The sequence below is a fragment of the Dunckerocampus dactyliophorus genome, chromosome 3 (genome assembly GCF_027744805.1).
Source record: "Dunckerocampus dactyliophorus isolate RoL2022-P2 chromosome 3, RoL_Ddac_1.1, whole genome shotgun sequence".
Taxonomy (NCBI): Eukaryota; Metazoa; Chordata; class Actinopteri; order Syngnathiformes; family Syngnathidae; genus Dunckerocampus; species Dunckerocampus dactyliophorus.
The window spans coordinates 2,395,789-2,423,480 of NC_072821.1; the positions used below are offsets into that span (position 1 = coordinate 2,395,789).

At 41.7% G+C, this 27,692-nt stretch overlaps 1 protein-coding gene across 3 annotated transcripts in view; it reads left to right on the forward strand.

Annotated features, from left to right (window-relative positions):
* LOC129178816 (carbohydrate sulfotransferase 8-like) overlaps window positions 1-27,692 on the forward strand; it is a 193,392-nt gene that overhangs the window by 146,873 nt on the left and 18,827 nt on the right. The window contains exon 1 of one of the 3 annotated variants that reach the window (XM_054771406.1): window positions 22,527-22,815. The exons of the other annotated variants lie outside the window; for them this stretch is intronic. Within the exon in view, the coding sequence (XP_054627381.1) occupies window positions 22,791-22,815 (25 nt within the window). The 5' untranslated portion in view covers window positions 22,527-22,790. Of the gene's footprint in view, window positions 1-22,526; window positions 22,816-27,692 lie in introns of those variants that run through there. 3 annotated transcript variants of the gene reach the window in all.

Below are 27,692 nucleotides of genomic sequence, written 5' to 3' on the forward strand. Positions count from 1 at the left end.
CTATTTGAATGTAATAGACGGGTGTACCTAATGCTGTGGCCAGTTTGATCTTTTTTTTACTCTGCAGTATTTTGTCGACAGTGACATGCTATGAAATTTCACATTTTGTTTTTCTAATTTCCTCCCCCGTGTGTGTGTGTGTGTGTGTGTGTTGTGTTTTTGTGCGCATGTGTGCCTGGTATAGTGAGGGTGGAGGTATACCTGACCTTTATCTGATGGATTGTTTTCTCCCAAATGAAGACATGAGGGAGGTGGAGTGGGTGATAGGAGGAAGGTCTTTGGGTGTGCGTGTGTGTGTGTGTGTGTGCGTGCGTGCGTGCGTTCGTGTTGTTGGACTACCTGGAAATGAGCTTCTGGTCTGCCATGTAATTATGTACTCCTCTTTCACCTCCCCTCCAATATCTTGGCTCCTCTCCTCAATTTTTTTTCTCATTCTGCTGCAGCCCACAGCTGAGCCGCAGGTGGTGGCAATCTTGGCCTGTCCCACTACTCTGACGCCACACACACACACACACACACACACACACACACACGAGAAGGTGGAGGGCAGTCGGCCAATAACTGGGCTTTACCTCTCAGATGAGAACAAGCACACTAGCATACGCACACACACACACACACACACACACACACACACACACACACACACGTAAACAGAGACCATCACACACATGATAGTGTCCTGTTCAGTCAGCCATGATAGGAGCTAGCATCTTTTTCTTCGCCAGGCAACATGTGGGCATGCTACGTCATCTCAGGTCTCAAGTGTGCTCACGGTCCTGTCGGCCGCTGTGCACCATCTGCGGCACATATTGGACGTACTGTATGCTTTTCCCTCATAATGCGTTAGCATTGTTTGTTTGGTAGCTTCTTGTAGGCTCCAGGCCTTGACTATAAGCCTAAATAATGTGTGACTTGATTGTAGGACTCGGCTGTGGTCTGGACTGTAGGCCTAGGCCATGGGTTGAATAGCTGGCTGTGACAGTAAGCCTGTACTGTGGTCTCTGACTGTGGTCCTCGACGATGGGCCCTGATGGCTTGCCTTGACAGTAAGCCTAGCCTGGTCTTCGACTGGTCCTTGACTGGCTAGCCACTCGGCTGACTGTAGACCTATAATGCGGGTCTTGACTTGAGACGCAAGAACATGCCTGATTGTTATATGGCTTGAAACATGGACTTGTGCAGTTGGCCTTGACTGTGGCTGTAGCTGTTGACTCCAGGCCTATAAGTGGGCCTAGACTGTGGTCCTTGACAGTGTACCTGGGGAGTACACTTACATTGTAAGTTCAGACCATGGCCCTTGCAAGTGGACCTAGACTATGGGCTTTTACAGTAGGCCTTGATGACTGCGGTCCTAAGCTGTAACAGTTGACTTTAGGTCTTGACTATCGGCCTATAATGTGGCCTTTAATAGTAGACCTTGACTGGAGTGCCGAGACTATGGGCTTTGATAGTAATTTGAGGCTGTAGGCTCAGACTGTGGTCTTCACTATACAGTATGCCTAGACTCTAGATTTACACTGTGGGTCTTCACTATAGGCTTTGATTATGGACCTTAACAGTAGACTGTCCTTGTCAGAGTCCTTAGAATTTAGGTTTAGACATTGACTGATGCTCTTGGCAGTGGACCAAGACTGGTTGGCTTTGTCTGCCTGCTTTGGACAGTTTTCCATGAATGTAAGCTTAGTTTGTTGGTCTAGATTGCGGACCTTCACAGTGGGTCTCGACTGTGGCGCTTGACCATTATCCTTCGTTCTGGACCCTGACAGTAGGCTTTGTCTGTAGACTTTGACTCTGGACCCTGATTGTATGACAGTTTTCCTTAACTGTTGCCCTTGATTGCGTATCTTGAATGTGGCCCGAGACTGTCAGCCTTGGCTGCCTACATCATCCTCTGTGAACCAGGAAGTGGCCTGCTGACAATCAAACTTACAAACAAAAAAAGATGCTTCATGGCTCTGCAAGAATACAAACTGCTTGTGTTGGCATTATTTGGGTGTTCTGCTGCTCAGAACACGAAGAGTTTTGTGTGTCCTGGGAATTTCTTCTCCTGTGGGATCTCCCCTCAGACTTCACTTCCTATCTTTGTTGTTCCTCACACTATCTCTGTTCTCCAAAGCACACACACTTGCTCCCTGTAGAATTGATTGTTGGTGGTCTTTTTAAGCACTCGAATGCACCCTCAGATTTATGGAGCAAAGAGGGTGACGTATCTAAAGAACAAATGTGAACAGATAACGCGCTGCAGTGAGATGCTGCAATGAGATGGTGTCACTTGCTAGCATAGCTGCACTTCCCGAGCTGCAGCACAATCCTGCATATCAGATATGGTGTGGGCATGACGGGGAGGCCAAATGAAGCGTATCTTTGCACGGGCGGTTTAGAGCTGCCTGCTGCTCGACGGCGAGGCAAACATATGCAGAGCCAGATGCACAAACACACACATGTACGATGTGCACGCAAGCAAGGCCCTGTTTTACCTCTCAGCCCATCAGTCTCAGTGAAACATCAGCTTCTACCTTCTGATTGGTGCCTCTTACCAAAAAGCGAGCGAAAATGGCTGGTTGTCCAATGCAAAGAACGCCATGATTTTCCTAAAAGTAGCTTTTCTGTTTTCACTGCTCTTAAGTGCTAACAGCGGGCCGCTGCCTGGCTCTTAGCTTTAGTCTTAGCCCGATTGCTAGCTGTCAGTCTGGCAAACCAAAAGGGCACAGTGACTGACTTTCAGGTCTTTGCGGAGGTGGATAAGGTCGGTTTTATGTGTAACGATCGGCCAATCGCTCGGCATCGATCGATCGGTGCATGCTCACTAAAAAGGCCATTCAAAGCCCCTCCATCACAGGAACACTCTGCTGTTTTTAAGGACCTACTGCAAAACCACTTGTCAGATCCATCCCAGTGACAGGATCACGTTCTTACTGTGAAAACGCTAGTCAAAGATCCTTTATGTGACTGGATCACTCTGGTGCTTTTACGTACTTACTGTGAAAACGCTAGTCAAAGATCCTTTACTGTATGTGACTCGATCACTCTGGTGCTTTTACGTACTTACTGTGAAAACGCTAGTCAAAGATCCTTTATGTGACTGGATCACTCTGGTGCTTTTACGTACTTACTGTGAAAACGCTAGCCAAAGATCCTTTATGTGACTGGATCACTCTGGTGCTTTTACGTACTTACTGTGAAAACGCTAGCCAAAGATCCTTTATGTGACTGGATCACTCTGGTGCTTTTAAGGACCGACTGCAAAGACTCGAGTGAAAGATAGTTTATATTAATTGTAAGTACAAGTACAAGCCAATCAGAGGTCAACAGAGGTTTCTCTCTTCTAAAAAGATGCATCACTTCCCTCATTGGGAGCTACAAAAAGTTTGTGATGAGGAATCAGGAGCAGCAGCGTGGGAGGAAGAACTTGCATGAGATTGCAGATGTGGCTGACGGGAATGTGTAGGGGGTTGTTAGTGCTGCTGCAGCTTTTTTTCTGGCCCGTTTTGCATCTCGATTCAAGTGACAATGAAAGACGAAGCTCCCATGTAGACGTGACGTTTGATCACGCTGGTGAAGCAAAGCGCGCAACACCGCTTGTATCAGCGAGCAACTCTGAAAGACAAGCCAATAGAAAAGTTAGCGGGTAAAAATGTAACGTGTTGGCTCTCTTGTCTATGCAGTGTGTGGGCACCTCTTTGCAGCTCGTGTGCGTGGACGCAGTTTAACAAGAGCCATAAGTCGGGATTTATTCCTCGTAGGTCCCATATCATAGTATTTATCAACGTTAAATAAGTAGAGGAAGTGTGCTGTCCAAAATTTAGGCTTGATGCTGGAATTTAAACACTTTAGAAGTGCTTTTAGTAAGCACCAACTGAGAACACGCCATTTTGTGTGTCTGTAGCATTAATGCTAATGAGTTGTGTTTGCCCACACCTGTCTCTGACAGAGTGCACAAAGACTGGCTCCACTTTTTACATGTACACTGTAACTCTGCACTTGTCCGACGTAACAGATGGCATATACTGTATCATACAGTATATAACAATGTAACACTAGAATAATCTGGCCATGTCACATGTGTGGGGGTCCTTCTTACTGTTTGCTCCTCATTAATTGCAAAAAAAGTGTCCGAATAAGATATAATAACAACAATAAGTAAACATCAACATCAATACTAAGATGCGCTGCTCTGCATCGCAGGCACGCCCATAATTAAAGAGCGGGACAGTAGGACACACACATTAGCAACATGGTAAAGTGCTAACATCATGCTAGGTTAGCCTATTCGCTGAACAAAAGCAAACAAAATGATCAAACTTACAGCTTTCACACCTGTAGCTGACTAACTGATAGTTGACGGAGCTCTAGCCTTTATTTTAAGATGTGAAGCAAAGCCCGTTTTTTGTTGTTGTTTTGTTTACAAAACTGTCAAAAAGCGAGCGTTTGAGCGCCTCTTTGCCCATAAATAGGCACTCGGGACACACATTACTGGCAGAACATCATTAAAAAGTCACTTTTGCATAATAGGGGATGTTTAAGTCAAACAACTGTTACACAAATGCGGTCTTGCAGCATTTCTTCTACAAAAAATACCTGTAGCATAAATGCTGTATGCTGCCTGACTATAATAAATACATGTACTCATTTTTATCTTATTAGTATGAAAGCTAAACTCTGCTCCTTAGCATAAAAGTCCAAATTATTCACAAAGCGCACTGGTCTTTTCTTCCCTGTGACTCAATTAGTACACGGCTTTTGAAGCATTCCTGCTAAATGTTTCTTTTTTTATTATTCAAGGCATTTAATAAAGTCCACGTGAACACCAGAGAGCCACCTTTGAGTCACCGCACACAATTTAGACTTTTAAATAAAAACGTCCCGTGTTGCATCGTTTTGCCGCTGCTACTTTCCAAAATGATGGAAAAGCTCAGTGGGAGATGTTCCCTCCTCGGCACCGCATGGCGGGCGATGACAGAGTGTGACCTCGCACCCATGACACTTGAACACTCTTTGTCTCCTTGACGACTGGCGACGGGCTGGTGAGCTAACACGCTTGCAGGACTGCAGCTGGGAGCTAATTAAAGGCTGTGAATTGGTGGTACAGATGTGTGAATGTAAGCACAGTTGGAGCAAAGCTAACTACCTACTTACAGCACATACCTACTTACAGTACATACCTACTTACAGCACATACCTACTTAGAGTACATACCTACTTACAGTACATACCTACTTACAGCACATACCTACTTAGAGTACATACCTACTTACAGTACATACCTACTTACAGTACAGACCTACTTACAGCACGTACCTATTTACAGTACATACCTACTTAGAGTACATACCTACTTAGAGTACATACCTACTTACAGCACATACCTACTTAAAGTACATACCTACTTACAGTACAGACCTACTTACAGTACATACCTACTTACAGCACATACCTACTTAGAGTACATACCTACTTAGAGTACATACCTACTTACAGTACAGACCTACTTACAGTACAGACCTACTTACAGCACATACTTACTTACAGCACATACCTACTTAGAGTACATACCTACTTAGAGTACATACCTACTTACAGTACAGACCTACTTACAGTACATACCTACTTACAGCACATACCTACTTAGAGTACATACCTACTTAGAGTACATACCTACTTACAGTACAGACCTACTTACAGTACAGACCTACTTACAGCACATACCTACTTACAGCACATACCTACTTAGAGTACATACCTACTTAGAGTACATACCTACTTACAGTACAGACCTACTTACAGTACATACCTACTTACAGCACATACCTACTTAGAGTACATACCTACTTAGAGTACATACCTACTTACAGTACAGACCTACTTACAGTACAGACCTACTTACAGCACATACCTACTTACAGCACATACCTACTTAGAGTACATACCTACTTAGAGTACAGACCTACTTACAGCACATACCTACTTACAGTACATACCTACTTAGAGTACATACCTACTTACAGTACAGACCTACTTACAGTACATACCTACTTACAGCACATACCTACTTACAGCACATACCTACTTAGAGTACATACCTACTTAGAGTACAGACCTACTTACAGCACATACCTACTTACAGTACATACCTACTTAGAGTACATACCTACTTACAGTACATACCTACTTACAGCACATACCTACTTACAGTACATACCTACTTACAGTACAGACCTACTTACAGCACATACCTACTTACAGTACAGACCTACTTACAGTACAGACCTACTTACAGCACATATCTACTTACAGTACATACCTACTTAGAGTACATACCTACTTACAGTACATACCTACTTACAGTACAGACCTACTTACAGCACATACCTACTTACAGTACATACCTACTTACAGCACATACCTACTTAGAGTACATACCTACTTACAGTACATACCTACTTACAGTACAGACCTACTTACAGCACGTACCTACTTACAGTACATACCTACTTAGAGTACATACCTACTTACAGTACAGACCTACTTACAGTACATACCTACTTACAGCACATACCTACTTAGAGTACATACCTACTTAGAGTACAGACCTACTTACAGCACATACCTACTTACAGTACATACCTACTTAGAGTACATACCTACTTACAGTACAGACCTACTTACAGTACATACCTACTTACAGCACATACCTACTTACAGCACATACCTACTTAGAGTACATACCTACTTAGAGTACAGACCTACTTACAGCACATACCTACTTACAGTACATACCTACTTAGAGTACATACCTACTTACAGTACATACCTACTTACAGCACATACCTACTTACAGTACATACCTACTTACAGTACAGACCTACTTACAGCACATACCTACTTACAGTACAGACCTACTTACAGTACAGACCTACTTACAGCACATATCTACTTACAGTACATACCTACTTAGAGTACATACCTACTTACAGTACATACCTACTTACAGTACAGACCTACTTACAGCACATACCTACTTACAGTACATACCTACTTACAGCACATACCTACTTAGAGTACATACCTACTTACAGTACATACCTACTTACAGTACAGACCTACTTACAGCACGTACCTACTTACAGTACATACCTACTTAGAGTACATACCTACTTACAGTACAGACCTACTTACAGTACATACCTACTTACAGCACATACCTACTTAGAGTACATACCTACTTAGAGTACAGACCTACTTACAGTACAGACCTACTTACAGTACATACCTACTTACAGCACATACCTACTTAGAGTACATACCTACTTACAGTACAGACCTACTTACAGCACATACCTACTTACAGTACATACCTACTTACAGTACAGACCTACTTAGAGTACATACCTACTTACAGTACAGACCTACTTACAGTACAGACCTACTTACAGCACATACCTACTTACAGTACATACCTACTTAGAGTACATACCTACTTACAGTACATACCTACTTAGAGTACATACCTACTTACAGTACATACCTACTTACTTATCATGCATACCTACTTACTGCTACCTACTTACTAACTTATTCCTTTAAATCCTTACTTAGTTACTTATCGTGCATACTTATTGACTGACTTAATTTCCTACTGTATTTACCTACCTACTTACCTACTTACATTCTTACGTACTTACATACTTGCTTACTTACATACAGTACTTCATTACTTACTGGCTTACATACTAAACTATTTACACATCTGCCTACTTACTTAAATTCTTAATTCCATGCTGTATTTACTTACCTACTTACTTCCGTACAGTACTTATCTACTTATGTATTTACTGAATTACCTACTTACTTACCTACTTACCTATTATTGACTTACAGATGTACCTACCTACTTGCTCTCTTACTGACCTATTTATCAACCTATTTAGTTAGCGTCTTATGTCCTTATTTACTTACTTACTGACTTAATTCCTTACTGTATTTACTTACCTACTTACTCGTCTGTACTTAGTACTTACAGTACTTTGTACTTAACTACGTGCTTACCTACATACTTACTTACCTATTTATTTGCCTATTTACTTGACTAGTCTACCTACTTAAGTTCTTATTTATGTCCTTACTTAGGTAGTTAGTGGCCCACTTATTTCCTGATTTACTTACAAACTTAAAAATATTTATTTGCCACTCATCTACTTACGTATTTGCTTACGGACTTACTTACAGTACCTACTTACTTACTGACTAACTTATCTGTTAACTTACTTAGCTACTAGGTTACTGCCTGACAATCTACCTACTGACTCAAATACTTTATAACATACTTATCAACTAACTGACTGACTTACTTACATACTGACGACTCACAGTACCCACTTATTTACTTACTATTTAACATATCTACTAAATTACCTCCTCACCTACTGACTGGCTTGCTTACTTACCAACTTACAGTACTTACAGTACATACTGACCCACTTACAGTACCTACTTACTTACTTACTAACTTACTTACCTACCTACTTATTAACATACTAACATGACTGATTTAGTTACCAATTTACTTACATACTGACCGACCGGCTTAAGTTTTGTCTATCCAGCTCAACCACCTTTTACTTTTGTCCTCAAATAGTATTTTTGGTGCACCGTGTGTCGAGCGTGTCATTTATTTATTCCTTATTCCTGACCAAGCCCCAGCAGGCTGAAGCTCAGAGCTGTCAGCCGTGGGCACAGGCTGAAGCCTTAATAGGTTTTTAAGTGTTTGTCATTAATAATGCTGCATGCATGCACTAGCCGATCCATCAGCGTACGATATGTGGGTTTGTGGGCCGCCATCATTAGGCCGGGACATCCAGTCGCCCTCCTCCTCTGAAACACTTGTCAATCATCTGACTGCTATTGGACTGATGCTCAGGACATCATCTGGGTTGTACTGTTCATGCACTTGTTAGGACTGGAAGGTTTTCCACTCTGTTTTAGACAAAGTACGCCAACGAGCTTAAGAGGACCTTTCACTCAGAAAACATGCACCCTGTTGTTTTTATCTGCGCATACACACAAACTTTCTAGAGATGCCACTTTTATCTCGTTCTGAGGAGCGATTAGCCGATCAGCTGAGACGGGCTGGTCCTAAACAACGAAAAAGGGAAGTTTATGCCCAATGTACCACCTCTCTGACAGAAAACATAAATGAAAGAGGAACAGGGTAGATCGACTGGACTTTGCTAAACCTTTACGAGCCGCTAATCCGTCTCTCCAGCACTGGCATTGATTGCAATTGCTTCTATCTACTCCTGTTTGAATTCAATTGGAAACCGGCCTCGAGATTCCTAAGCTCATTTCACAGCTGTTAGAATTAAAAAGAATCTGGGCGGGACTTTGGTGTAAATCAGCAAACCAATCCGAAGCTTACTTTTGATGACTATAATGGTATTTTGCCTGCAATAACAGGAACTAACTTAAAGAGATTATTTAACGCTATCATAGCAGCCTATTGCTTTAAAATAATTGATGATACAAGATGGCCAAATTATCTGCCTTTAAAAAAAAGCCAAAGAAAAAGGAAAACGCATAGGCAGAGTTTATCCTTCCACACGTGACATTTCTATTTTGTGTTACTTCAAAGGCGTATTTTTTACAAACTGTGCGACTTCAGATGTTTGACTGATTTGACTGACAAAACCTCCAAAATAACAAGTAAACCCCAGCAGAGACATTGCGAGTGACAGCGGACGTCTGCGGGACATGAATGAGCGACCTCAGTGGAGGAATGAAGACTGCAGTGAGAAATAGAGAGAGAGAGAGAGAGAGAGAGCATGTCATCTTTACCCTCTTCTTTTTTCTTTGATTTCCTTGTGGTATTTGGGTCACGTATTGTTACACTCCACCGCTATTCCCCACTTTTTTTTTTTCCGGGTAACTTTCTTCTCTCCCCACGTCTTAAGATCCATCAAGCTCTGTCTCTTGGTGTCATTTCATCACTGTCTCTCTTGCAACCTTTGTTTTTGGTGCATTGCAACTTGGTGTCAAAGCAGCACCACCACTTGAAGAGACGGTGCATTGCTCGCAAGGAGCCTGTCACCCCCTGAGCAAGGCACACATGAAGCTCAGACAACCCTTCGACACTGACGCGCTCAAAGTACGCCGAAAAAATGCAACTTGTGCTCCAGAGAGTGCTAAAAACAAGGCCACCAGAGCCGTCCGTTAATGCGAGCAGTAGCAAAAACTGTCCAAACTGCGCTGACAGAATAAGCTTAAAGTTTTAGGTCAGCAGCATCAAACTGCAAGAGCGCAGGAGCGTAAAAATAAGAGAGAAAAAACATTGGTAGTTTTCCACCTGAAATGACTGCCTCTGCAGTTTGAACATACAGACTTGAGAATGAGCTTAGAATGTTCCAGTCTTCCACTGTTCACCTCCATACAAACTGCTTGGAGGGAATTAGAAGTCGTATTTAATATCAGCCTGCATCATAAGCACTTCTGCTGTGGAACAATGTTGAACACAATCCGTTCCATGACGTAGACTGATTTATTGGTGTCATTTTAATTTCCAGTTCAATTACTCCCAAAAGAAATCATGTAAAGTCTTATATCTGTTCTAGGGTCAAACTCTCACCATCATATTTTTTTTTATGAACTCATTCAATCACAGCCATTTTTCAAAAGACAACCCCTTCAGTAGCGGCCATTTTAGACGATCGTGACTGATCTTTCAAGGCACACAGAATATTGTGTTCTATGGCTATATAAACATGGAACCTACCAAAAGAAAGATTAGACTCCTGTCTTTTATCAGAAAAAAAAGTTTGTTTCTACCTTTTTCCGTTCTTTAGTAATCAGCAGTAAAATGTAGGTAAGTTTCAGGAAAATATCAGACTAAAAAAGGGAGAAAAACAGCTTTTTGTGAAAAGATTTCAAGCATAACTTTCACTTTGACACACTTATATTTTGATTTTGTGACAGCTCAAATATCTAAAAAACTATACCACAACGTAAACAATGCAAAAGAGTGTTTTTTTTCATCAAAATAACAATTTGTTTACAAATATAACACAACGAACTCTTTACAGTTTTCACATTTGGAACTGAACTATGTGTGTGCGTGTGTGCTTGCGTTAAAATTTCCCTACAATGCTTAACCTTCTGCACGCTACACTCCTCCACGCTCTCTCCCTTCCTCCTTCCTGTCACGTGTGATTATTCCATCTACGATCCCTGTTGAGCTCTTATCAAATGCACTTTTGCGTTTTTATGGCTTAAAATTGCTCTGAAGTGAAATGCATTAGTGGAGAGTTGTGTCGTAACCTCTTTTTGCCTCTCCCTCAAGAAAACGTAAGACATGTAAATACGATGTGGGGTTCGTGCGTTCGGGACTATAACAACATATAAATATGTCTTTGGTATGGAATGAGTTAATTGCACAGGCAATATGGAAAGTCACATTTTAACTGCCGTGGCAGTTTAAAGAGACATTAACAATCGGTATAATCGCATAAATCAATGGCATAAATGGCTTTGATTTAGTTTTTACACCGGATGCCCTGACCGATAACCCTTGCCCTCTGAAAGACCACCATGGACATGAGATTTAAGTGATATTTACTGTTTATTCATTTTGTATGTACAGTAGTTGATATTTAATGAATTGTATTTCTCATGAGCAGCCTATTACCTACTAATAAAAAAAGAAAAATAATTTATAAAAAATAGTAATTTATAAAAGTAAAAAAAATATTGCTAGCATTCTTTTATCTGAAATGACCTCAGAATTTGACAGGGTGCAGAAAGTCATCAGTCTGAATGAGGCTTGTTGTGTTCCAGATGGCAGGAGAAGCTTTGGCCTGCGGTGGCTGACAGAAGGCTTCAGAACTCTTTTTCACTGCTAGCATGAAACTCTTTTACCGCATTCCCTTTACACACATTTGTTTCCTGCCTTTAATCCAGTTTGCCTGCATTTTTGACTTCTCATTGCTCCCTCGTCGTTGTTGTCGTCGTGCACTTTTCTCACCTCCATCACACCGTCCTGCTCTCTATTCCCCCAGCGCTCCTGCATCTGATTTCTTTCTTCCCGGCTGACAGGATATGCATTCTTGCCCACCTTATCTGGATCTCCAGCAGCCTGTCACTTTCTAGCCCTATTGTCTGTCGTCCTCTCTGGGGGAGAAGAGGGCTGAGCTCTGGCAGGCAAGCTCCTTACGACTTCACTAAATAACAAAGCTCTGTGGACACATTACACTTAAGTGGAAACAACTTGCTCTGGGGTTCCGCTCAATTAAGCTTTGTCCTTATGAAATTACTATAGTTGAGCTCTTTTTATTTAGTGGATTGAACTGTACAAAATAATTTAAATAACGTTGTAAGTTGAGTTTTCGTGTCAGAACTTCTACCTAAGTTGCTCACGCTGTGCACCGAGCACATGGAGGACATAAAATACACTAATAAAAATATTCAATACAAGAACGAAATGAAAGAGTAATAAAAAACAAAAGAACAACTCCTTACTTTTATGCCTATGGTTGTCTAGCACACAGGAAGGGGCGTTGCAAAGGAAGGAGAGACAATAATGACACCACTACACTGACCGTTTCAGAGTAGAATATCCTTTCACTTGTGCAAAGATACCATCTTTTCCTTCATGATGGGCGTGACAGTCCAAGTTAGAGTGAGCACGTGGCCAGTGCATTTTACGTTGCCTGATTTCACTTGACATTTCACTTTCACTTTCCTTGTCTTTTGACACACTCCGACCAGAAGACTGTGCCTCACGCCTGGCCGACATAATAAAGGTTAAAGTTATTTACAATTACTTTTATCACCAAATGTATTATCAGGGCACTAAAAAAGTGCAAAACAGTTTTATAGCCAGGCCACACGGTGGCCTAGTGGTTGGCATGCTGGCCGCACAGTCAGGAGACCAGGTTCGAATGCCTTTGGGCATCTCTGTGTGGAGTTTGCTTGTTCTCCCGTATGTGGCTTTTCTCCAAAAACATGCATCTTATGTTAATTGGAGACCATGTCAGGTTAATGGGAGACCATGTCAGGTTAATTGGAGACTTGCGCGTGTGAATGGTTGTTTGTCTATATGTGCCCTGTGATTGGTTGGTGACCAGTCCAGGGCATACCCTGCCTCTCGCCCAACGTCAGCTCGGATAGGCTCCAGCATAGGAAATGGATGGATGTTTAATAGCCCGTGGTTATTTAACTAATGCTTGAGAGGGGGCTTTATTTGTGGGAATGGGTGGAACTAGACACGCTGCTTTGCGTCGATTGGTCCGTTGTCACATCTGTGTTACTATGGCAATGGAATGTGTAACTACCTCACATTACATTGGCGGCCATATTGTTTGTTTTGCGCTCATGTCACCCAAGTAGGATGCATTCTATGTTTTTTTAGAATTCCGCATGAGTCAATGTTAATTCCGAATGAACAGGAAATGGAATCAACCCATCTTGGCTGTAGCCTCGGAACATAAGGACGGGCGGCGTGTAATGAGCAGGATGACCAAGGGAGAGTGCTATCAAAGCGAAGGCAGACAGTGAGAGATATTCACATAGCTCTACTATATTCTTTTATTCATCGCCTGCACGCCCGGAGTGACTCAGCTCACTCTCCTGCTGTCAAAATGTGTCATTCTCCATTAGCGGCTCCATGCCCACGACTACTGCTTTGACTACTAGCGTGCACGAGTTGTCACTTTGTTGTTCGGGCGTGCACCCGAGCCTGTAAAGTGTATTGAGTAGGGCTGCACCATCCTGGAAACAACGACAATTACAATTATTATTGTTATTATTAGACTCCTCATTGTCTGTTCTGCTTCCAATGGTCTTTCTGATGTTTTTCACGGGAGGTCCCGAAAAGACAGGGGACAGGGTGCCTTTTGTGATGGAAATGAATAGAAAGAAAACCATCCATCAAATCAGAACCAATTGTGGGGTGACAAATGCAACTTTAGTCTTCGGACAAAACCGACCTAAGAGAACTGTTGAGAAGAGAAGAAACACTGAGTAAAACAAAGCGCACATCAGCATGGTCTTATGGCCTTGCAGCAAGTGCAAGGAAGGCTGCGAATAAGCACGTTTTAGAGCCGGTCCTAGCTAAAATGTGGCGCCCGGGGTGAGATTTTATATGATGATGACACAACTCTCCACTAATGCATTTCACTTCAGAGCAAGTTGAAGCTATAAAAACGGCCACAAGGTGGCAGAAGTGCATTTGATAAGCCTTCGGCCGGGATCACGCCGACGGAAGAATCACGCGTGACAGGAAGGAGGAAGTGAGTGAGTGAGGGGGAGTGTAGCGCGCAGAAGGTTACGCATTGAAGGGAAATTTGAACACGCACACACGCGCGCGCACGCATGCACACACATAGTTCAGTTCCGAATGTGAAAATTGTAAATAGGTCATGGTGTTATATTTGTAAATAAATTGTTATTTTGATGTAAAACAACCCCTTTTTGTGGTGTTTATGTTGGTATAGTTGATTACATATTTGAGCTGTCACAAAAGCAAAAAAAAATTGTGTCAAAGTGAAAGTTATGCTTGAAATGTATCTTTTCACCAAAAGCTGGTTTTCCCCCCTTTCTAGTCAGGAACTGATATTTCCCTGAAACTTACCAATGTTCTACTGCTGATTACTAAAGAACAGAAAAAGGTAGAAACAAACTTTTTTTTCTGACGAAGGACGGGAGTCCAATCTTTCTTTTGGTTGGGTCCATGTTTATATAGCCATAGAACACAATATTCTGTGTGCCTTGAAAGAGCAGTCAAATTTGTCTAAAATGGCCACTACTGAAGGGGTCGTCTTTTGAAAAACGGCTGGGACTGAATGAGTTAATAGCGGGTTTTAATATCATTTGATTTTTTCACAATATTTTGGCACCCCCTGGAGGCCGTGGCGCCCTTAGCATGTGCCTATATTGCCAAATGGGCCATCCGGCTCGGACTGCGCCTCAGCGAAGTATGCTAGTCAGAGAACTGAGATTTGAAATTTCCCACTTTTCTGGAATGCAGCAGAAATATGTCATCCATCTTTTAGCATTCATAGTGAGTGTCTGCGTGGGTGCTGCCATTGCTTTATGACATCAGAGATCTCCAAAGAGTCAGGGTTTGATCAATTTGGTCCAAGTTTGCAAGAACTTCTATTAGTATTCAATGGCACTTCTCCTAGCGGGAGCTTGAAGAAGAAGAATCTCAGCCTCAGTTGCTGAAATGGAAGTGATGTTTTTTGGTGGAAGGATGCTGTTAATTCCCTCCCGGAGCTACAGACAGACGCACGCTGTTTGCCTCGTGTGTCACGGGCTAATAGGAAGATTCTCCCGTCTTTGACTGGAAGCTGTAAATCTTTTTAGTTTCCAGTGAAAGGAGATGACTCAAAATCTCAGCAACAAGCATTGTTGGACCACACACTTAAATGTCTCACATCTCCGATACTGGTATTAATTTTCATGTTACAATGTTGATATTTTGACACATCACGTGACATGATCTAGTTTCAGCTATGATGCGTTGTTAAGAAATATTGTTTAAAGAGTCTTGACAGTGTCCTGTTTGGCAGGGACAACTTTTCCATCCTCCTCCAAATACAATACCGAGCATTTTTTTCGAATCTCTGTTTGGGCATCTCTGTGTGGAGTTTGCATGTTCTCTCCGTCCGAAAATATGCACGTTAGGGTGAGACTCTAAACCGTCCATAGGTATGAATATGAGTGTGAATGATTGTTTGTCTATACCCCGCCTCTCGCCCAAAGTAAGCTGGGATAGGCTCCAGCATACCCCCGCGATACTAATGAGGACAAGCGGCACAGAAAATGGATGCATTACCAAGCGTTGTTTTGTGTGGCATCATGGTGTCTAGTGTGACAACTGATATTGGTAGTTTATCATTTATTGCCCAAACCATTGCCTTGTCAGAGTATCGGTATCAATACAGAGCGTTTTTTTGTTTGTTTGTTTTTTTACTTTTTTACATGTTATCGCCGATACCAAGCTCTGTTTTGCTTGTTCTGGCAGGTTTTTTGTGATCAATAGTCTGTCAATTTTTTCATGCATCATTTTTTTCTAAATGTAATTTCTCTTTACTCACTGTCAACTACTAAAACAAAGCATATTTGCAATGATCCACAATGAAAATAAACGTGAAACAGATGAATTTACTTCTATTGTCTTTGAATAATTGCAATCTACCAACGTATTTCCCCTTGCACAGAACCAGCAGGAAAAGTCAAGTGCTCCAGCAGCACCGTGTAAAAAAACGAAATTCAGCATATTCGGAGTAGCCAACATAAAAAAAGCTGCCATTATTCACAAATAAGTATTAGACTTCTGAATTCAAACTAAAATCCTGAGCATAGAAGCTCTGAGAAAATAATATTTTTGCTGTATAGCAAAGTCAAAAACAGCTTTCATGCAAAATACAGTATAGATTTCGGTATCAGTGGCTCTCATACAAGAATAATGCTTGCAGACGTCAGTGTAGCATGAATAACCAAAACAACCAGGCTGCTCTTATTCATAATTGCAGTGTCAGTGAAATAACGTTGCGATGGGACGTTGTATCTGGGTTCCAAAGTGCGCAACAAAGCACGAAAGCCCTGCTTCTCAACAACCAAATACGGCTGCAAATCCTTCACAATAAAAAGTATTTCAAGCAGAAACACTTTTCCGAGTTTGGTGGAACATTAGTTGTCACCTGCTCGATGGTTCTCTTGTCGGCAGCAACTTCAGCTGGCAGTTTTTCCTCCTGGTTCGAGTGGAAACGTGCTACATGGTTTCTCATATTTGAAGCATGTGTGACAAAGCTTGCATATTGTCTGGCTCTCGTCCAGCTCATTTTTACCTTCAACTACGTCAAACCAAAGTGCTTCCAGACGCTCGCTTTAAATCTAGCGGGTGCGGGTGGGAATTTACACTCCACCATAAGCTGTACTTCCGCTGTCCGTCTTTTTGTTCCGTTGTTTTTGTTCCGACAGCATCGATTATTGACATTTATGAATGTATTCATCAGCGTCAGTGTCCTCATCGCGATGCGTCTAAGAATCTCTTATTTTCCCCCCACCCCTAGTATCACTGATACCAAGCTTTGTTTTACTTGGTATGGTTAATACCAACCTCTGTTTTGCTTGGTATGACAGATGCCAAGCGCTGTTTTGCTTAGCATCATGGTGTTCGGTGTGACAACTGGTTCTGGTAGCGTATCATTTAGTATACGTATCGATACCGAGTGTTGTTTTTACTTGATATTGCATTCAAGTGCTGATTTACTTGATATCATTTACTTTGTATCGCCGATACCAAGCTCTGTTTTGCATCGTATGGCTGACAGCAAGCACTGTTTTGCTTGGTATCGCCGATGCCAAACGCTGTTTTAGTTCGGATTGCTGTTCCAGTGCTGTTCTGCTTGGCATCGTATGGGTAAGAAAATCTGGGGTCTAGCCTATCACTAATTGTCATCATCCCCACTGAGTATGGTCCTATTAGGACCTTCCAGAAGCCGTGATCATTGTCCAGCATTGTCTTGTTTGTCTTGAAAGCATGATTTGTATGCTCCGGTGTGCTCCCTCCGGGCTTCAGACACAAACAGTGCTAACAAAAGGCCACATGTCTAGTTTGTCAAATTAATCTACTACCTCTTTACAGCTTGTGAAATCTATTCCAGGAGTCCAGTCTGTCATGGAAAGCGTGATGCACTGATTGCCTGCCTCGCATCTGTCGACACGTAAATGCTAGTCCCAATTATTTCCGCGGCCTCCCCGCTCGCTGTCAAATTAGCGGCGCCGCGAGGCAAGCGTGGATCCTAGCCGCACCTTTCTGACGCTCTTCCTGTCAGGAAGAAGAAAGAGAGTCTGACACCACAGAACCAGGGAGAGCTCGGCCTCAGTGAGCATTTTAAATGTGGGAGCCGGAGAATCACACAGACTCTGACATCAGCGTAGCACAACTTCGGCATGGGAAAGTACTTTGCCTCTGATTCTCTAAGCTGGAGAATAGATGAAATGTGGAAAGTGAGGCCTTGGTTCTAAAAATGAAGCTTTTCACTTTGTAGTTCCACTTTGCAAGACTTTTACTGTCTGTAGTATCCATTCCAGGCCACGAGCTGGCAATGTTACAGTATAGAAGCCGGTAGTCCATCATTTTTCCACCGAGGGCCGCCTACTGAAAAATCAAAGGATGCGGGGGCCACTTTTTGCATTTTTTAAACCAGTTCACGTACTGTAAATTCCGGTGTATAAGCCACTACATTTTTCTTAAGCTTTGAAGCCTGGCAGCTTATCCAGCGGTGCGGCTAATTTATGGCTAAATTCTTATCTCCCTTGCTTCAGAACTACTGCTAATTGTTTAAATACTGTGCCGCTCGCGAGTCAGCGAGGAAACGGTTGCTCTTTCTGTGGCAGGAGCCAATCACGAGCTATCAGTGCACTCACAGCGAGCTTGTCAACCTATTAGAAATCGCAGGAGGTCATTGTATATAACAGTATACAGCACTAAAGTCATCACTCAGCCACTTAACACTCAAAAGGTGTACCTGACAAATAAGAAAACATGTACCAATATGATTTTAAAATTAAAAATAAAACATGTTAAAGTTTTCCCATCTGACCAACACATTCATTGGGGCGCTGCAATGACGTCGGCCTCTCTCTGGGATTTGGGCTCAGGGTTCATCTGGCTCCCTCTGGTGGACAGATAATATTTTGACTTTATTATTGTTATATAACTTTCCCCCAAGCTAAATTTCCAGAATTTGTAACTGTGTTTTTTGTTTTGTTTGTTTCTCATAATATTTGTCATGTTCTGGGTTCTGCTCTGCTGCCCTCTGCCGTTCATGTGTTGCCGCACATCCCTGAAACCTGACCTGGACTTAACTGAACACACCTGTGGTTCATTACTGCTGCCGTTCTTAAGCAGCTGCCTGACAATCTACCATTGCCAGATTGTACTCCCTGATGACCTGCTTCTTGCCCCTTACCCTGCTCTCTGGCCTCCTGTTTACCTGTACCTGTACCTGTACCTGTACCTGTACCTGTACCTGTACCTGTACCTACCTGCCTCGCATTTCTGATCTGTTCCTGTAAGGTTTGCCTTCAGTGTTTTTGTTATCTCCTAGTACTTTTCCTAACAGCCTTTTGCTGTTAGTTTTTTTTTCTTTTGTATATTCAATTTTACCTTTTTTGTACTCGCTCAACTCATTTGTCTGCTTTGGGATCCTACACCTCGCCGTGTCCCTTGGCAACTCGTGACAATATTACCACTACATATTTTTAGTCTTTAATATTTCAACTTTATGTATTTTTTTCTTAATATTGTGAGTTTAGTTTTCTGATATTTTGTCTTTTTTCTTTGTAAAATTACAGATTTTTTTTTTATTTTTTTTTTTTACTTGTTTAATTGTATTTTTAGAATGTGCCGAGGGCCAATAAAAAGCAGCCACGGGCTGTAAAAGGCCCCAGAGCCGCACTTTGCACACCCCTGATACAGAAGCTTTGCAACACATCTTAAAATAAAGCCAACAGTTCGTCTCTGTCCGGGAGCTGACAGTTTTTTATCTGACAAGTGTTGGGAAAATTATTTTTCCAATAGTATCTGCTTTTGCCTTTGGAAACGCATCCATTGTGAGTAAAGCTGTGACAAATCCAAGTGCCAAAGTTTCCCAGCTTGTATTTTGTTTGTCTTGAGTATGAGTGCTTTCACTCAGCAGCAAGCTGACATTTTTGAGGTGTTTTGCCCTCCTGCAGCTCACAGTCGACTGACAGCGGCGTGTAAGAAGCAGCCTAAAACAAGCCTTGTTCTTAAACGATACCTTCCTCTCTGGGGACCCCGGGGCCACCGCCACCTGACGTGCCTGCTGGTTATTTTGGGCAGAGGGGACTGTCAGTCAGTGCGACGACCTTTTGTCACACAAACACAACACACACACAGTCATTAGCGCGCAGGTGTGGGCTAACACACTTGAGTACCTGTCAAAGTACTCTCACTCCTACTCTGGAATGGGGGGGGGTTTACAGGGAATGCAGTCATCTTTCCCTTAGGAATGAATGTGTATATATAATAATACAATAGAGTGGATTTTGGATTTGATTGGTCCGACTTCCTGTTTTTCTCTTCATTGGGCAGTTAGGCTTGACCGCTCTGAACTCTGCCTAGCAGCAAGCAAAGATTGTAACGTGACCACGTACAAAAAGGAATTGGAGCCTATTCTGTTCCTCTGGCGTCTTCTAAATGAATTAGATAATTTAACTTCAGTCAAAGGGTAGATAAAAAATAGCACCAATGTCAAGACAATTAAATATAATAATTATTGTGTTATGTTTTCTTAAAAAAGACACGTGTTTTGTTAAATGGTCTTTCACTTGTATCCACGCAGCATCATGAGCAACCGGGGTTTCTATCTTCCCCAAGGACACTTTTACACAATCACGGGAGGACGGAGGATCGAACACGCAACCTTCAGGTTGGGAAACGACCCCTCTGCCACCTGAGCCATGCTGCCGTTTTAAAATGCTTCTCCAAAAAGACCATGTGACAAATATAATTTTTTACGGTTTAATACAAAGAAATCTGAAAGGTGGTATAAAGTGTGTAATAATGCTAATTGCTCTAAACAATAATATAAATATGTCATAACAGCGTTAAAAAAAAACTTTTTTAGTTATTACTATCAACATTTTAACATTTTCGCCTTTTTGCTCTATTTTTTCCCATTTGTTTCAGTTTTTTTGTTTTAATTTTATTTCTACAATGTGCCATGGGCCAATGAAAAACAAGCTGCGGGCCGCAAATGGCCCTCGGGCCGCACTTTGGACTCTGGACCAGCGACTAGTGTAGTTTAGTTTTGTGTTAAAACAAAAAAAATACAAAATGTACACAATTACAACCATTGTAAAACAAAACAAATGAAGCTCATAGTAAATAATTTCAAAACTATGGTCTAAAAAAGTTATGTAACAATTTTAGAGCTGCTATGAAGCTACGGAGGTGTGCAGTGCTTTTCTTTGAGGTTCCTCGCAGCGTCCTGATGAGCTTGGAGGCATCTTGAGAATGAAGGCGAGAGATGGAAAAGTGAAGGTTGCCTGGAGAGAACGTTCATGTCTTCTGCGGTGCTCGCAACGTCAGACAGAGCTGCCTGCACTGCGCAGTAATTGGTTCACACAAGCCTGAAGATTCTTGACATTTCGCTGCAGTGTTGCAATGTGCAGACAGACACACAGCGTTAGTTGCGAAACCACACGAGAGAAAAAATACAGATTCCATACGACTCATGCATTAACTTCCATCCATCTGTTTTCTATGCTGCTTATCCTCACTCGGGTCACGGGTATGCCGGAGCCTATCCCAGCTGACTTTGGGGGTACACCCTGGACTGGTGTCCAGCCAATGGCAGGGCACATAAAGACAAACAACCATTCACACTCACATTCACACCTATGGACAATTTAGAGTTGCCAATTAACCTCACATGCATGTTTTTGGAATAAAGTTACTGGCTGGCATCTCTGGGTTAAGATATTTTATTTCTGCCTTGAACACCTTATAATAAAAAAATATAAATATTTTCTGCAAAAAATATTTGGCTTGTAATTGTGTTTTAATAACTTTATACAAATAATAATAATTAATGTTAACATCTCTGTTTTTATTTTAAAATAAAACTTTCTTTAAAAAATTCTGCAAAACATTTTGACCTGTAATTATATTTTAATAACTTTACACTACTACTAATAATATTATTTTAATAAATTTTTACATGCATGTCTTTATTTTAAAATAAAATTTAAAAAAAAGTTGTAATTTTCTGCAGGAAAATTTTTGACCAATAATTATATTTTGGTGTGTAAATACCTGCTTTTATTTTAAAAACTTTTTTTTTTATTTTCTGCAAAACATTTTGACCTATAATTATATTTTAATAACTTAATACAAATACTACTACTACTAATAATAATAATAATATTTAAATGCATGTTTTTATTTTAAAATATAACTTTTTTTCAAATGTTCAGCAAAAAATGTTTGACCTATAATTATATTTTAATAACACAAATAATAATAATAATAATAATAATAATAATAATAATAATGATAATGAAATATAAAATAAAAAAATAATAATCACATATGTAAGTGTAATTATTGTTTTTTTTATTAAAAAACATGAATTTATTTAAATATTATTGTTGAACAAATAAGACATTTATGGTAATGCATTCATGTTGCCGTTATTTGATTAATTTTTTAAATAAAATTACATTTTTCAAGAAATGAACACATCATCTACTTCTTTAGGTTGACATGCAAACTCTTGATGTGTTCCAAAGTTTCTAGAACATTGACTTTGACAAAAATAATAATGCTCATGTAGCCAGAATATTCGACACATCTGTCAGTTGTACACCAAAGCAAACGACACCCAAATGACCACATCGTAATTTGACAATCATCTTTGTAAAGACACCCCTTTTTTTGGTTAGATCTCATTAGATTCATGAGATTCCTACCAAAGTGGCGAGTGAGCGTGTTATTGTAAGATGCTTAAAAGTTGCGTAGGATCAACTTCTGCTGCGACTGTAATGAAGCCAGCAGACAAACTCTTGATAAGCTGACATTTTCAGACGCTCCCTCCCACGGCCAGTTGTGTTCCTGCCGTGTCGGCGGCACTCTTCGGCGCACGAGAGCGTGAAGCAAACTTGGAGCAGAGGCCAGACTAACAGTGACAGCGGCAATTCTCAGCACAAATAGAGGTGGCCAGGGAGGGCAAGGACGCTTAACGAAGACGTTTCAGCATCCCATCATGGCGCCTCAGTGGGCTCTAAGCGGTACGTCAGGTTGTCTGTCACTTTATCTTGGACTCAGTGTGTGGGAATCAGGCCAGAATCGTGCAGAAAATTTGGGACTGGGGGATGCATGGGAGTCATCTGCTTTAAAGGTTGACTGTGATTAACTTCTTTTTACACTTGTGAATGTTTGGACATGTCTCACCTTCCCGTTAATCCTCATTAATGTTAGGAATGACTGCTTTTCTTTTCATCTGTCATTTCCATGATTCCAACCAGCAAACTTTGGATTAAGAAACGATAGACAAGTAGATGGGATCTACCTTATGTGTGTTTGTGTGTGTGAATGGACAGGCAATTGTGGAATATGACAAACAGATGTGGCGGAGTTTACCATATGTGTATGAAAATAAACAGTTGGGCAATACGACAATGACATGATGTGATTTCCCTAACGCGTGTGGCGCGGTAGTGCAAACGGACGCAGTGTGGTTTACGTTGTGTGTGTGTACGTAAATGAACAGACAGTTCGGCAATCCGACAAACAGATGTGATGCATGTGAATCGACAGTTTATCCATACAGATGTGATGTGCTTTAGCGTACTGTATGTGTGCGTGGATGACAAACCGATGTGATGGGCTTCAATGTGCTATAAATTCCTTCAATGTGCTGTAAATTCCGGTGTATAAGCCGCACCCACTGGATTTAGGGAAAAAAACAGATTTCTACTTTCATAAGCCGCACCGGTGTATAAGCCGCACATGTCCACATCATAAAGTTGCATATTGTGGCACTCAGGAGTGCTTGGGGACCAGTCAGCTCTTTATTTGACAGGAGCCAATCATGAGCTATGAACAAACTCAGGACGGGCTTGTCAAGCCATTGGAAATTGGAGGAGGTCATTACAGTTTGACTCACGGTTTCATCTTACAAACAGCATTAAACTCATCACACAGCATCTAACACTCAAATGTTATACCTCAGAAATATACAAACATGTATCAATACAACAACAACATTCCCACAATGTATTTCAGTTGAGAAAGCAATTTCATGGGAGGAGAATAGAAAATGGTGCTGCAGTGCTGCTTCTGTTCACCAGATGGAGCCAGAGGACCCGGAGCTAAAGCAAAAAGAAGGAAGGTCGTGATGGCAGCCCCCCAATTAATGTGTTGCTCAGCCTTAGGGGAAAACCTTAACATATTGGGTGTTTTTTTTCTAACTGATATTGGCACATTTTTGTATATTTGCATATACACCTTTTGAGTATTAAGTTACGGTGTGATGAATTTAGTGCTGTGAGTAAAGTGTTCTCTGAAAGATGACACAGTGAGTCAGACTGCTATGTTGTTATACTGGGTATGTGTACTGGTCTCCACGGACTTCCAACTGGTCGACAAGCTTGTTGGGAAATGCACTGATGGCTCCTGATTGGCTCCTGCCAAAGAAAGACGTATCGTTTCTTCACTGACTCGTGAGTGGCAAACTACAAACTACTACTACTACTACTACCGGAAATTAGCCGCACCGCTGTATAAGCCACAGGGTTCAAAGTTTAAGAAAAAAGTAGCGGCTTATACACCGGAAATTTGCGGTATGTGTGATTAGACAGTTTCTGATGTGTGTTAGCGTATGTGCATGGGAATGAACACACAGTTGAGCATCGTGACAAACAGATGTGTTTTCATATGATATGACAAACATGCTGTGGTTTATGTTGTGTGTGTGTGTGTGTGTGTGTGTGTGTGTGTGTGTGTGGTACCCGGTCAGGACCTGTGCAGTGTCCAAATAGGATCCACACCAATTAGAGTCCACTGTGTCTCGTCGCGCCTCAGCTAATTCACTTAACCCCGAGCTCACAGCAGACAGGCGGCGTTTGTTTACACGCCCCTCCCTACCCATCCTCCACAAAAAGAAAAAGCCGCCTCCCATCACGCGGTGCTCCCTGACTCCCTGTTGCCATGGAAATGTGCCCCCGACTGTTTGCGTCGTCTAACCTTGAATGCACCCAGAGAAGGATCTTCTGTGAGTGTCAAAATGAATTGTGGCGTCGGTGATCGCTGCGTTTCAAAGCAACCTTCTCAGTTGCTTAGCATCCATGAAGTTCATTATTTCTTCACCTGCTGTGTTCACTGCCCAAGTTTACATTGATAATAACTCATTTGGGAATGGGGAAGACAAGGGTAACACATTTCTGACTGTTTTGTTGTAGCGTCTCATATTATTTCCTCTTGCGACGCTATTTTAAACACCTTTTTACTATCAGTCCTCTGGGGGGAATACTACATTTATGGGCAAATAATGTGTTTTTAGGGCAGCGTACAGGATGTCTTTGGGTTACGAAGCAGTTATTATTCCTAAATTAACATCTAAGTCACTCACAGTGTACACAGAGCACATGACGGACATATATAATACAGTCATAAAAATATCGAGGAAAAGGCTTCTTGAGACGTCATCTGTACTTCTGTGAAGAAAGTGTCGGACGTTTCGCTCCTCATCCTAAGAGCTTCGTCAGCGAACTAATAAGTGCTGGTAACCTAGGCCTTAAATACAGTAAGAGTGGGCGAGTAAGAGTGGACCTCATTTGCAAGACTAAGAGCTGTGGGTTTTGGTCTCAGTAACCTGCTGAACACAGGGTCCAAATTAAACCTCAAACCACCATTCCGATTCAATGATGGGTTCTGTTGTTTCTGTTCTGTTGGAATGGTGGTTTGAGGTTTAATTTGGACCCTGTGTTCAGCATGTTACTGAGACCAAAACCCACAGCTCTTAGTCTTGCAAATGAGGTGAAGCCAGGGCCGAGCCAGAACAATAGATGCTAACGAGCCAGTATCAGAGTCGTTCATACCCAACTCAGGGAGCGACACTTCCCTTTTATCAGAGGTGTTAATAGCAGGAAAGGATTATACCACTACTCCGCCCAGGCTTAGTGTAAGGAACCAATAGGAGGAGGGTGTTGGCACACCAATTCCGCCCACTCTTACTGTATTTAAGGCCTAGGCTACCAGCACTTATTAGTTCGCTGACGAAGCTCTTCGGATGAGGAGCGAAACGTCCGACACCTTCTTCACAGAAGTACAGATGACGTCTCAAGAAGCTTTTTCCTCGATGGACAACTCCTGTACGACTGAGAGCCTACACAGACGAGTCATAAAAATATTAAATACTAGAATTAACTCATGTAGGTATGTAGGTGTTTATAAAACCACGCCTGTTCCCAACAACGTATTCATACGTCTTTTTGCGAGCGAGGCAAAAAGCAGGTACCGTATGGTACCTCCTCTTAATGAAATTACAATGCGGCCTCTTTAAATGACGTGACACAGAGAACCAGGCTGTGACTGGTTTGGATATCAACAATAGAACGTGTGCGTCGCTTACTTGTGATTTGTGCATGTGGCTTTGCAAGGGGGGGTTAAATCAAAGTGCTGCCCATGGATGATGCTCTGAACAGCAAGCGTTTTATAGATTCCTCTCTATTTACCCCATCCTCTGAGGAGTTGTGAAAAAAATCCAAAAGAGATTGCACAGTTGAGGTCAGTGGGATGTCATAACGGACGGAGAGGCGAGGTGATGCACACTTGCATTACATCATTGACACCACGAACGGCTGCTGAAAGGTCATCTTGCTGGTACTACACTATCTATATGGCATCTTACATTCCCAACCCCCCTTTTTTAAGTCTGGACAAGTTCCCACTTCATGAAGAGTCAAAATATTGTCAAAAAAAGAGCATAATTATCTTTCTTAAGGCACCATTTTGGATCTTTGGTATCCCTAATGTAGACAGCAATGAGTCTTGGTGTTGTTTTGATTCAAGGACTTGATGCAGCAACACATTTTTTTCTTCCTGAGTTTGGCAGAAGAAGCTTCCTGCGAGGTGTCATGTGATACCACAGCTCCCTCAGAACACGAGGAGGTGCTGAGAATATTCCGGCCTTGAAAAAGAATGCAGAACGTTGCAGAGTTGCTTTTTGTAGCAGTGTGAAGGAGTCAGGTTGGTCTGACACAGAAGGATAGGAAGTACTACTTCTTTAATCAAGCGGTTTTCATGGGTGCTTGAAATTTCTCTCTTGAATTTTCCAGGATGGGTAAGTTTTTTTTATATTAACCCCATGATGGCAGGCAAGATGGCAGTAGCTGCATTTGAAGTATCAGTAATGGTCAGTATCCATGCTTTAGCTATCTCTGTATGCGCTTTAAAATGTTTCTACTCAGGTGTATTACACTTGCCGTACTGTTGTTTACGATGAACTCACATCACATCTGTATGTTGTATTGTTTGAATATTCACACACACACACGCGCGCACACACACACGCGCACACACACACACACACACAAGGTAAACCACATCAGATCTGCATGTCGCATAGCATAACTGTAACGTAAACCACAACACACCTGTTTGTCGCATTATGCAACAGCCTGTCCGTTAGGGATGTGAACGATAAACCGATGCAACTGGATGTCCGGTTTGAGCAGGCAACAATTTAAATTGTCCGGAAGAAGCCTCCTGTATCGATAACAATCAGCCATAAATCTTCAGATGAATCATTTGTGGAGACGTGCACCGGGTATCGCGAGAGAAGCAGTGGGTTTTCAGTGACTTATAAACAACGCGAGAGAATCCTCGGGCATGCTACTAAAAAATATTGTTAAATGTATATATATAATTGTATCGTTACCTTATCTAGTATCGTATGTATATACTAGTATCTATATTTGAATTGAATCGTCTATCACAAAGAGATTTACATCCCTACTGTCCATTCACATGCATACGGTAAACCACATCACTTCTGCGTGGGTTAGGGTTAGGGGTTAGGGGTTAGGGGTTAGGTAAACCACATCACATCTGTATACTGTATTGCATAACTGTATGTCCATTCACACACACAGACACAAGGTAA